Here is a 12,165-nt window from a genome sequence, read left to right as displayed (position 1 = left end):
GCTGCGGAATGACCTCGAGTAGGCTGCGTTGGAAGCACAGGTCTGGGCGTCTCTGAGTCCAACTTCTGGGAGTGCCAATCTGACATCACTGAAGATGGTGTTTTCTTTGGATCGCCTTTAAAGTGCTTTCAGATGCTATTATCTTCAACGTGAGTAACACAGCAAAGTATGTCAGGTTGTAACTGCCAGACAAGATAACTTCATCTTCTGAAGGTTAAGGACCTAAACTGGAAAAGCCCATTTCGCAGATTCTTAAGTCTGAAAACGATGTAGCCGTGGTTTGATGAGTATCTCTAAATAAAAAGCATTTAATAAGGCAATGATATTGCCTCTTTTGTTCAGGCTGAGTTGGGAAAACAGTATGTCGCTATACTTCCAGAGGTTTCTGGGGAGCATTTGCTGTAATGGTCAAGACATCAGCTGAGGTGCCTGGTACCTGTATCAGAATGCTGGGTTAAAGTCTCGATTGGTGTTCCTGAGTCTAGTTTTCCTGCTGTCATAGAACCTGGGAGACGGCAAGTGATGGCTCGAGTGCTTGGCTTCCTGCCACGTGTGTGAGACCTGAGTTGACTTCTGGATCCCAGCACTGGTCAGGCCTAACCCTGGCTTTGTGGTAAACAGTGGATAGAAACACTCTTTCTCTCAGATTCTTAATTTTTGTAAAGGCTCATGTACATTGAGTTGAAACATTGAGTGAAATTATTTTAATATCCACACGTTTCCTTCAAAAAACACTTCTTACGAACAGTGCATTTTATATAAAATGCACAATATTTGCGATAAATAAACAGCTGAAAATTCTAATTTTTCCAGTATCTTCTTGAAGCATTTTCCTATTTCATACCCTTACAATTATCTTTGAATCCTTTGCAAGGGTTCATCACATGTGAAAATGAACAATGTTCATATCTGTGGCTGGTGTGGTGGCATAGCCTGCTACACTGGCATACATTGTGAGCCCTGGTTCGTGTCCCAGCTACTCCACTTTCCATGCAGCTCTCTGCTGATGGCCTGAACCACACGGGCAATGAAAGTGAAGTTACTAGGCCCTGACTTGAGCCTGGCTCAGTCCTGGCTATTGTGGCCACTTGGAGAATAAACCAATGAATGGGAGGTACTTCTCTATATCTCTCAGTAATTCTGACTTTCAAATAAATCTTTTAAACAAATTTTTAAACTAGGGACCGGCATTCCAGTATATGTTATAAAGCTGCCATCCATGACACCAGCAACCCCTCTGGGTGATAGTTCTTGCCCCATTTGCTTCTCTTGCCATGAAGCTCCCTGTTAGTGGTCTGGAAAAAGCAGTGGAGGATGGCAGAAGCGTCTGCTCCTTTGCCACCCATACGGGAGTCCCGGAGAAAGCTCCTGGCTTCTGGCTTCCAACTTGCTCCAGGCCTGGCCACTGTGGCCATCAGGGGAGGTTGTCAGAGGATGGAAGATCTCCCTCTCTCTGTAACTTTGAATTTCAAATGAATAAATGTATCTTTAAAAAATAACAATAAAAACTGTAAAAATTTTTCCATTGGTTTTATCACATTCCGTTGTACAGTAGTATTGTCAGCTTAATTATATATGGATACATATATATATATTAAACGAACAAAATTGAAATTCTTTTTTAAGAATTTATTTTTGTGTTGGAAAGGCAGACAATAGAAGGAGAGCCAAGTAAAGATCTTCCATCTGCTGGCTCACTCCCCAAGTAGCTGTAATGGCCAGAACTGAACCAATCCAAAGCCAGGAGCCAGGAGCTTCTGGATCTCCATGCAGGTGCAGGCCCCAAGGCTTTGGGCTGTCTTCAACTGTTTTCCCAGGCCACAAGCAGGGAGCTAGATGGGAACTGGAGAAGCTGGGATGCAAACTGACACCCACATGGGATCCTGGAAGTTATAAGGTAAGGGTTTAATCACTGAGCCACTGCTCTGGGCCCTGGAATTTAAATTCTAATCTTTCAGGCAATTCCAGCTATCATGATCCCATGTAGTACAGATGGTGGCTGGTTTGATTCACAAATGTAAAACTTGGGGCTTCTGGAACTGCTCTGCATCATTTTCTCTGTAACTAGTTGATGTTTACATATGGTTTTTTATATGCATGCTTTTGTATGACTTTTCTCAGAAGGAAGGGAAAATGTCCTTATACAGAATTTCAATTTGGTGAGCCAAGTTTCCATAACTGGATGCAAAGCGTATCATTTAAACTAGAAACTCACCAGCCATGCTCATAACCCAACTGGAGCTACTAAGAGCAGAGAAACATTAAGATGCATAATTCAAGTTTTTGTTTGTTTGTTTAACAAATATGAAACACTGAAAAAAATCACCATATTGTGTTTGGGGTTTTGTCTATGGATAGCTCATTGGGCATCACTTCTGTGCCCTACAGTAATAAGGCACTGACTCCACAACGCCTCTGTGACACACTGAAACATCTTGAGGTGGGTTTTGAGTCATTCCAAATAGCCAGTCCGCTGTGCAGACCGGGAATCTGATCATCTGTGTACGGTGGATCAGTGAAATCTACACCAGAAAAGCTCATTCCTGGCCACACATGTAAAAGAGCTGACCCACAGTTTATGCATAGAGGTAAGCAAACAGAATGTTGTTTGAAAAACTGGAAAAACTAGAAAATCAAAGGGACCAGTAAAGTATGTTCCAGCGCAACATTAAAGAGGTTGTTGGGAAATGATGCAGCTGAGTGATTCATTGGGTGGCCAGGCTCACCCGAGGGCATGGGCTGCATGTGGAGGTGGGTGACATTGGAGGAATTCTGAAAGAGCCTGACAACTGTCAGAACAACAGCTCCGGTTAGGGCCATACAACTACTACCTGGACAGACTTCCTGCTTTCCTTGAAAGGGGCCTGTAGAACAGACCTACTTTATATATATATATATATAGGGATGTAAAGTAATTGTGAGCTACAGACATTGCTCTGAACACAAAGAAAATGAGACGATTGCTAGTCTATTCTGTATCAAGGACATGGCAGGTTAACTGAACAATCAGCACAAAATCTGCTGTCTGTGTCTAAACATGCAACCAACCAAAGATCAACTTAATTCAGGAGCAGAACTGGGTCTCTATTGAACATTCACACACCTTTTACTCTTGCTATCACCAAATGATAGAGTATCAGAATTATTGACATAGCATTTACATTGCATAATGCATTATAAGTTCTGTAGATATGAGGCAAAGTATGTGGAAAGAATAAAGTGGCCATTCTTGGAGACTGGGGCACCACTGATTTTATCTTACTACTTTGTGTCCAAGCCTTAGCCAACAAGGCCAACAACTACTTCATCCGGACAAGGCCATACTTTCAATTTGTGTTTTTTTTTTTTTTTAAAGTTTACTCACTGATGTATTGATCTGAAACAGAAAGACACATGAAGACATACCGAGAGATTTCCTATTATTGATTCATTGAGGCTGGACCATGCTGAAACTGGAAGCCAAGAACTGAGTCAACATCTTCTACATAGATGGCAAGAACCCAGCCACTGGAGTCATCAGCTGTTAACCCACGCCAAAGTGCACATTATCAGAAAGCTAAAGTTGGGAGCAAAGCCAAGACACAGCCCCATGGATGCTGATGGGGATACTGGTGCTCCAGTGGCATCTAAGCCATTACATCAATCACTCGTCCCTTCAGCCTTTCAAGTCCAAAGTAGACCTGGAAATAATGTCAATATTGTCATTGTGATGACATGCTGGTTTTACAAATAACCTGATTTGCAGGTACCACATCAAATGCAAAAACATGCTGAGACATGTCTGTCTCTATGATTTTCATATTAATACTCTTCTCTCCCCATACTACACTTAACCTCTACAAAAATTAACAAAAGCCGAAAGAGATTCCATGCCCAACAGTTCAGGGTATCTAAATATAAAACATATTTTTCAAATAGCATTTCTGGATGCTATTTTCTAGGTGTTTGCAAACTAGCATAACTGTTTCCGACATCCCTTGGCAACATACATGAAGCAGTGATCTCTAGCTTTTCACTTAGAAGTAGTCAAAATCAAATGTTGCTACCATAAACATCAAAGGCCTTTGAGGATTCTATAACCACTCTGCGACTTGGGTTGGATCAAGTGTTGCTTGGAATAACAATCATTCACAAAGAGATGGAACTCTTTATGCTGCAGACATTTATCTGGTGGCAGTATTTAATCGAAGGTTTCATCTCCATATCTTCTCTAGGGTAACTGGAGTTTAGTACTTAGAAAAAGAGAGAGAGAAAAAAAATAGAAAACAAGCTAAATGAAGTTAAATTAATTTTATTGCCTTTGTTTTTCCATAAAAGAAAAAAATTCTTAAACACTAATTAAGATGAAATGACTCAGTTTTTTTCATTTTGCAAATTTATACAATGACATCCAAATTCTTGGTGTGACTTCTAATTAGTGACAGCTGAATTTGAGCTACCTAACATAGAGTGCGATAAATCTTCTGTGATATTTACTTTCATTGCAGAAAATTTAAACCGATGTAATATTTATTTATATAGGAAGTGAGAAATGGCAAATTTGTCACGATGATTTTCAATTTCTGCCTTTCCTTGCAGATTTCATAAACTCTATTCAGAAAATATGTACTTCACATTCCCCAAACTACACACCACATCTTGTCATAAATTCCTATAACAAAATCTCATATCAATTTTCAGTATAAGAAATATATATGTTTGTATAAATATCTTTAAATAGAATTTTTTGGCACAGTCTTAGCTGGTAGTGTCAAATTGTGTCCTACACTCTTTTTACTGATCAACAAGGGTGACTGGTGAAGAAGTGGTTGCCATATAAGTGTATACTTTTTCCATCTAGTCTCCCTACCTCATGCCAACAATATAAGGACACTTTAAGATCTTAGAACATAACAATAAAGGTGAAGTATTTCTTCATATTGCTGGGTTTGGATCAAGGGCTGGAGAACGACTCCTGCATGTTTATCAGATTACAGCAATTCTATAGGCACTTGTATCCTTTTCCGTCTCTCTGATGAGAAAGTAAGGAAATACAGAGGTGGCTTCGATTAATATCTAAATCTAGAAATTTAGAGACTTGTTCCAATCAATATTTAGAGCAGCTACACAGGAAAAAAAAAATGAAAGACCAGTGAAATCTACAGTTTAAGAGACAGAGACCCAAATACCAATCTTTAATGTTTATGTTCTACTTCTGTTCTTGGTGTATTAAAAAAAAAAAATGCTCCCATGAGTAAAGGCCCATTTAGTATCAAGAATTTGAGTCACTATATGGTTGAACAGGGAGAAGTAGCAAATTACAGTCTAGGGCAACAAAAAATAAAATAAAATAAATAGGACGTCTACATTCTCCAATGTGCTTTCTGAGTAAGAACCAAAAGCTGAAAATCTCACCAATCTGTTACACATTGGAATATTGTTTATGTAAGCCTCCATCTTTGTCTCCTTGGGATCTCTTAGGGGGATTCAAAGTTCTAGAATGTTTTTCAGAGAAACTTGGTTGAAGCAGGTGTGTGTGGATGGCCATGTTATGAATCACCCCTTCCTCCTCCCAATATTGCACCACAAGAAAAGAAAGAAAGAAAAGACAGGAGGGAGAGAGAGAGGAAAGAAAAGGAAAGGGAAGGGGAGGGAAGGGAAGGGAAGAGAAGGGAAGGGAGGCAATAAAACCAAATATTAATATGTGGTAGGCAGTGTGCGCCCCGCTGCCTGACTCTAGGACACAAGAGGCCCTCAAGGGTGGGATTCATCGAAAGCTGTCACCAAGGCTGGTTTTGCATGGGTAGCCTCTTATTCTCTTGGTAACATTTAAATAAGAGAGAGATGACTTTTAGCTGTTTCCAGACATAGGGTAGACAGTGGAACAAATCAAAAGCCAAGTAACCCTCATTACTTCATAGGCATCCAGAGAGTTGTCGACTGTGCTGTGCAAGCCAGGCCACTTCGTCCACCTGGGCATCTTGCCCCCTGAGATGCCTTGGCTTGTGCTTGGTTGCCTTCTAACCCACTCCTACACCAGTGTAGGACCAGAAAAGGCTCCCAACCTTGCACTTGAGACCCACCCTATAGAAACAGTTCTTTTTCCTTTGGAAAGATACTCTCAGCACTTTTAGTGTCATTCACAAAAAGCTGACTACTACAGATAGACATAATTTTTTTTCTCATAAATAAAATCTGAGGCATATATGTAATATATTAAAATTTTCACAAAGTTGTGTTAAAAATGTCAAGTTCTGTTATTCAAGTTCAATAAAGGCACACATTTGTTTGGTTTTCTTCAGACCTGCAGAGAATGCAATTGCAACACATCCCTCCCCGCAAAAAAAAAAAAAAAAAAAGTGGGACTTCTTTGATTTTCCTCCTCTTAGGATTAGCACTTGTTTCATTAGTCAGCACAAGAAAGTGTTTAGATGCTCAGAGAGTTGTGAATGGATTTCATAGTCGTGCCAGGTTTGCAAGTGACGAATTACAGCCAGTCTGGGTTGGTCATCCCCAGTCTACTCTGTCCACATCCATTAAGGCTTCTCACCCCCAAATCGTGCTTTTCGGTTTCCAGGTTCAGACGCCCTCCGGACCAGCCGCGGGGGCGGCTTGGGTCTGACATCTTGAGTCAAACTGTCCTGCCTCCCCTGGTCTTTGGAAAGAAGGGGCTGCCGCAGGACAGCTGGTGTCTGGGTGCCCCCCTCTTTGCTGCGGGGTGCTGAAGCGGGGCTGGGCTGCCTTTGCCCGGAATCCACATCAACCTCGTTCTTCCATTCCATTTTATAGGACTGCGAGGCTTTCTTGGAGAACTGTTCCGGCAGGAAGCATCTGGCTCGGGGCTGCAGATTGAGTACGGTGGTTCCAGGATCCGCATCGGAGTCACTGCTGTCACCGTCTGGCACAGAGCAAAGGAAGCACAGTGTGGGCCAGTGTAGCAGAAACGAGGTTCAACAAAAATGACTTTGGTCCCTTAGCGAATCAGGCTGACCCTGTGCCATGGGTATTAAGGGAGAGGTCACGAAATGCAGTTGAGCCACCTTGGTTACCTCATGTCACCTCTGAGAACCTTCCTGTCCAAAGGTGCATAGTAACTGTGAACAGCTTATGGTGTGCCAGGCACCTGTAGGTGGCATTGAATGCATCCATGTTACAGGTGGAGTGACTAGCAAGTCATGGCGCGGGAATGAGAACTGAAGCCCTTTGGCAGTAGTGGCTGTGTCCTCCTCTGCCCCACAGTAATGACCCTGAGAGGGCTCAGCTCCACAGCCGGTACATGGTAAGCTGTCTGGTCAGTGCCTGCTACTGGGGGAGAGACTTGATATTATGGAGGCTAGGAATATCCTGCCCTCCAACCATCTAAGGCTGGAGAAGTCAATGGGTCTAGACCTGCCAAAGCAACTGTAGGAGGAAATTGATATTCAATAAATCTATGACAGGCCAATTTCTAAGTTGCTCATTGTGTAGCTCATGCAAATGATGTTATGAATATCTAAGTGGCCCTTGGCAGGAGAAATTTTCCACCCATGGCCAACTCTTACACAAAATTGTGCTTATTTTCTTTATATACTGCTCATGAAAGTGCTATGCCAACAGGTGGTTTCCCAAATAACAATCAAAGGAGGCACCAATAACAGCAGAGTCCAGCAATGAAGCTGTGTGGAGGGGCAGTGGTTAGTGGACAGGGCAGGCTGTATGCCCAGCCTGTTTGGCTGGTTATGCGAGGGTAACAAGGACCACTGTTGTAATCTACAGTGCTGCCTCAGCTCTCCAGTTCTCACTTGTCTTTTCTCAGCCTACCCTCCAACATCACCTGCTATCCTTAGATCTGCCTCTTTTAATAATTACACAACCAATCAACTAAGCCAGGGAAATAATAACCGGGCTACACAGAGTTTTAAAAGCATGGAATTCTAAATTTGTTCTTTGTTCACGGGATGTGGCTTGAGTAGTTAAAGAGAGATTTCCATCAAATAAAGACAAGTTAGGTAAATGTAAGGAAAAAGTTTAACAATTGCATGAACAAAAATACATGGTTATCTTTATGAAAATATACTAGAATTATTATAAAAATGTAAATATACATTTGTAGGTATAGAACTATTTGTTTACTTGCTCTGACACTCTGTTGACGATATTTGGGTTTTTTTTTTTGCATCAAAGGATCATTCTGGAAAATACAGGATTTGATTATGTATGGATCTGCTCAGAATGCCACCCAGGAAGGCTAATAAAATGTTATCCTGTTATCATTTTGAATTTGTAAGCTATTGAACTTGTCCTTCAAGAAGAAGATAATAGGTAAACTTTTATATTTTATAAGCTTCGATAAATAAAGCTCTTCTCTATGTGTACCCATTACCTGCATTAGAAATATTCTTTCTCTTCTGTAGCTTTTCTGGAAGCTTTGTATTTTTAGGTAAAGATAAATATCGGGAAGTTGAAGTGGAAGCCTGCAAAGGAAATATTAAACCTTGTTTAGACTAGATAAATGCAATCACTATATATTAGGAGTTGGAAATTTTCTAATAAAAATTGATGTTAAAACTAATTTTAGTCCTTTTTTTAAAAGCTTATTTTACTTATTTGAAATGAGGAGATACAGACAGAGAAAGATACAGAGAGAGAAAAATACAGAGTTCTCCCATCTGCCAATTTACCTCCAACATGCCTACAGCAGCAGCAGAAGCTGAGCAAGGCCACAGCCAGGAGACCAGAAATCAGCTTGGGTTTCCTGTGTGGATGACAGAGACCCAACCACATGAACCATTGCTTGCTGTCTGCCAGAGAACACATCAGCAGGAAGCTAGGATAGCTCTGATATGAGACATAGGTTCTCCAAGTAGCATCGTAAATGCTTGTCCCAGAACCTTAGACAAAAATTCCACACCAGGGCTGGTATTTGGCTGAATGTTTGGCACCATTTGGGACACCTTTATCTCCTATCAAAGAGCCTGAATTTAACTTCCGTCTCTGGCATCCTGCTCACACCAACGCTGAGAAGCAGTAAGTGATGGCTCACATGATTGGGTCCCACCCACATGGTAGACCTAGATTGAGTGCCTGGCTCCTGGCTTTGACCTGGCCTAGTCTCAGCAATGGAGTATTGGGGGATTGAACCAGCAGATGAGAGCTTCGTCTTACTGTCTTTCTTATGCTCTAGTTCTGCCTGTTGAATCAACAACACCATCTATTAAAAACTTTGAAAACCAACAAACCTACTTCAAGTGGCTGTAACTTTTGCATTTAAAATAACTCTATGTTTTCTAAAAGCTGATAGAGGTAGGAAGGCAGTAAGCTACAAGGAACCAGGAGACTGCCAGCAACCCTTGTGCCAGTCCAGCATGGCTGCAGGCTCCACATGTCCCATTTCCATCACGGTCTCAGCCTCACTTCTCCACATGCATGAATCACCGTGATGATCACACGTGTGCCACAGCTCACACACTGACCCCAGAAACCTTTGGAGAGTCCCAGAAGGGGATACGGAAGCCTGAGTAAAAACCCCTCCCAAACTCTGCCTCATCTGAATATGCAATTAGGGTATCACACCCTGCCCCATAAAAATCTACACCTACTTCGGTGGGGACATCAACTCTTCTCTCATTACTTAGAGAGGCTCCTGCATTTACATCCGATTATGCACTATTCCTTTAAAATTTCCCCTGCTTACACCTCTGCCCATGTCTGCTTTGAATTCTTTTCTCACTGGAAGAAAATAACTTGGAACATATTCAATCCTGAACACCATACCCCACAAAGGGACCAATAGAAATAAGATGTGATAGTTAAAGAACATTTACCAAAATGATTGTAAAGGTCTTACTCTTTGGAAAGACTTAGAACCTAAATGAATGAAGAAAAAGATGCAGCATGTTTTATTTTTTATTTACTTCAGTCGTGAAAACGACAGACTAGGCAAGATTACTATGATAAATGACTGACTTGGCAAAGCCACAATCTAGTTTCTTTCATTTGTTCTGGACACTGGGGCATTTTGCATGTAAAACTAAATGGATGGTAATAAAACTAAAATACCACACCCTCCTGGTAAATTAGTCCACCCTCATGTCCTTTCTATGTGCTACTGACAGTGCTCACTGTCCCGTGTTTCTCACTCCGGCCTTCCTGCAGTTCCCCCATAGATCACGCTGGCCTACGTGCCTCCTGGCCTTTGCCCTTGCTGCACACTCTCCTTGGAGAGCTCAGATAGGACTGTGGGCCATTTCAGTCAACACCAGACTGTCTGTACAGTGTGAGTCCATAAGGTTTTATGGCCTACTGATGCTCAGTTGCCTTGGTTTCTTAAGTACACTCTATCATGGCCATACAATTACAGATTTGCCTAATGATGCATTTCTGAGAATGAATCCTTACAGGATACAGGATGTCTTACTTTCAAATAAAGCCTGGCCATGTGATTCTGTTTAGAAAATGCTCTCTTCTGTGTATTCTCACCCCCCTTTTTCTGATTTCCTTGGAGCTTATTTGCTCTATAGCACATTGTCTTACAACAGACAATTCAGTTATTCTGTGCATGACCGAGAGCCTTCCTTGCCACTAGAACAGAAATCTTACAAGCAAGTGTAGGAATCTTCATCAGCTTTATTCCCTAATGCATCCCAGTGCTTGGCATTAGCAGGCAGCCCAAAAACCCTGGGGAAGTTGTCATAAATCACTCGCCCTGAGAATCCCTGAAAAGCAAGCCTCTGCAGTGACTGGGTCAGCAGAGCAGGTGATCAGCCAGAGGACCCACACTGCAGTTCTTGGCCCTGCCCCTGAAGGCCTCCTGCTGCGTCCCAGGCACTCAGACCCCACGCACCCTGCGCTCTCGATTCAAGCTGTTGTCCTTCCTGATGCTTTCCCGCAAACTGTGCCGACGTCGGATGAGGATCTCCTTGGCTTGCCTCTCACTCGTGTCAGCTGTTAGGTTGTGTCTGTTGTAGGACAGAGTCTGAAATGAAAGCACACGTGTAGCATTTTATAAACAAAGGGAAAACAACAGGCAAACAAAAACCCTGATCATTTCCTCAGATATTGCAGAGCTGCACATTTCTTTAGATTTGCCCCATCAGCCAAACACAGACAACTTCTGTTCGGAGAAAACCAGAAGACTTTACAAGTATTGAGGTTAACACTATGAAATTTTAAAATACTTTATCTTTCCATAAAAGTCTGTGAATACATTTTTTTTCCTATTGAAAAATGTGATCTTTACATATAAACGAGAAAATCAGTGGAATTCATCAAGTGGCTTTCTCTACCTTGAAGTACCTTGGTGCATACTTAGAATTATTAATATCTGGGAGAGAGAAAAGACAAGTCATCTTCATGCATTTTGTATTGACTTTGAATTCCTGACATACAAACCACCACTCTGAGCCACTTGGTGGTGCCCTGTCCTTTTTATTAACACCAATGCTCCTTTTTCTGCTGAACCGTCTCATTGAAAAGCTGTTCTTCCCCTCAGCAATGAGCATGCCCCACTAGTTGAGCTTCTAAACTAGGACTGTTTAGGGAATGCCACTTTTAGTTCTGTAATATATGTACAAATTTCCTAAAATAAATTATAAACAGCAGTTAATTTTATTATTTTTTTTAATACAATTGGCATGCACTTGTTGAAAGGATCCCTGTGTCTGGAATGGTCTGCATATAGGCTATAGAGAAGATGCAGAATAAAATCCCTGCCTTGAAGAGCTCATGAACTAATTGTGTAGCTAAGGTTACCAAAAGAAAACAATTATGAAATTAAATATTGAAATCATGGGATATTGTATAAGCCCCGAGTGGTACCCATTGAGGGTAGGGCTAATAATAACCTGATGGTTGTTGGGGAAAATATAAAAGATAAAAATACGGGCCAGGTAGTATACTTCCACTGTGGAAGGAGGAGGAGAGAGAGAGAGAGAGAGAGAGAGGGTGAGAGAAAGAGAGAACCCATCACACCACATTAGTGTCTGGGGGTAAGTAGGGGAGAGATACAGGAAAAGAATGTTGGATAGAATGGATCTTAGAAATATGGATATCAGATTTGGGAAAAACATCCTACCCTGGAAGCCATAAATATTTTGCTTCTTTATAAATAGGATAATACTGCCATTAAATGGTGCTTTGGGAATGGATGCAATACATTACAGTCCTTTGAGCTAAGGTACCACTTGGGACACCATAGCCCATATGGGA

The 12,165-nt window shown here is 41.5% G+C and overlaps 1 protein-coding gene across 1 annotated transcript in view; it reads right to left on the bottom strand.

Moving 5' to 3' along the window:
* Positions 1–6,515: 6,515 nt before the first annotated feature.
* Positions 6,516–12,165, bottom strand: part of SLC9A2 (solute carrier family 9 member A2) — a 94,192-nt gene continuing 88,542 nt past the window's right edge. The window contains exons 10-12 of the mRNA XM_040994148.1: positions 10,802–10,933; positions 8,342–8,432; positions 6,516–6,877 (exon numbers count right to left, since the gene is read on the bottom strand). Coding sequence (XP_040850082.1) covers positions 6,516–6,877; positions 8,342–8,432; positions 10,802–10,933 — 585 coding nt within the window. The remainder of the gene's footprint in view (positions 6,878–8,341; positions 8,433–10,801; positions 10,934–12,165) is intronic.

This window comes from Ochotona curzoniae, unplaced genomic scaffold (assembly GCF_017591425.1).
Source record: "Ochotona curzoniae isolate NIBS_2020 unplaced genomic scaffold, NIBS_Ocur_1.0 contig_883, whole genome shotgun sequence".
Taxonomy (NCBI): Eukaryota; Metazoa; Chordata; class Mammalia; order Lagomorpha; family Ochotonidae; genus Ochotona; species Ochotona curzoniae.
This window is presented reverse-complemented; position numbering and strand designations above follow the sequence as displayed.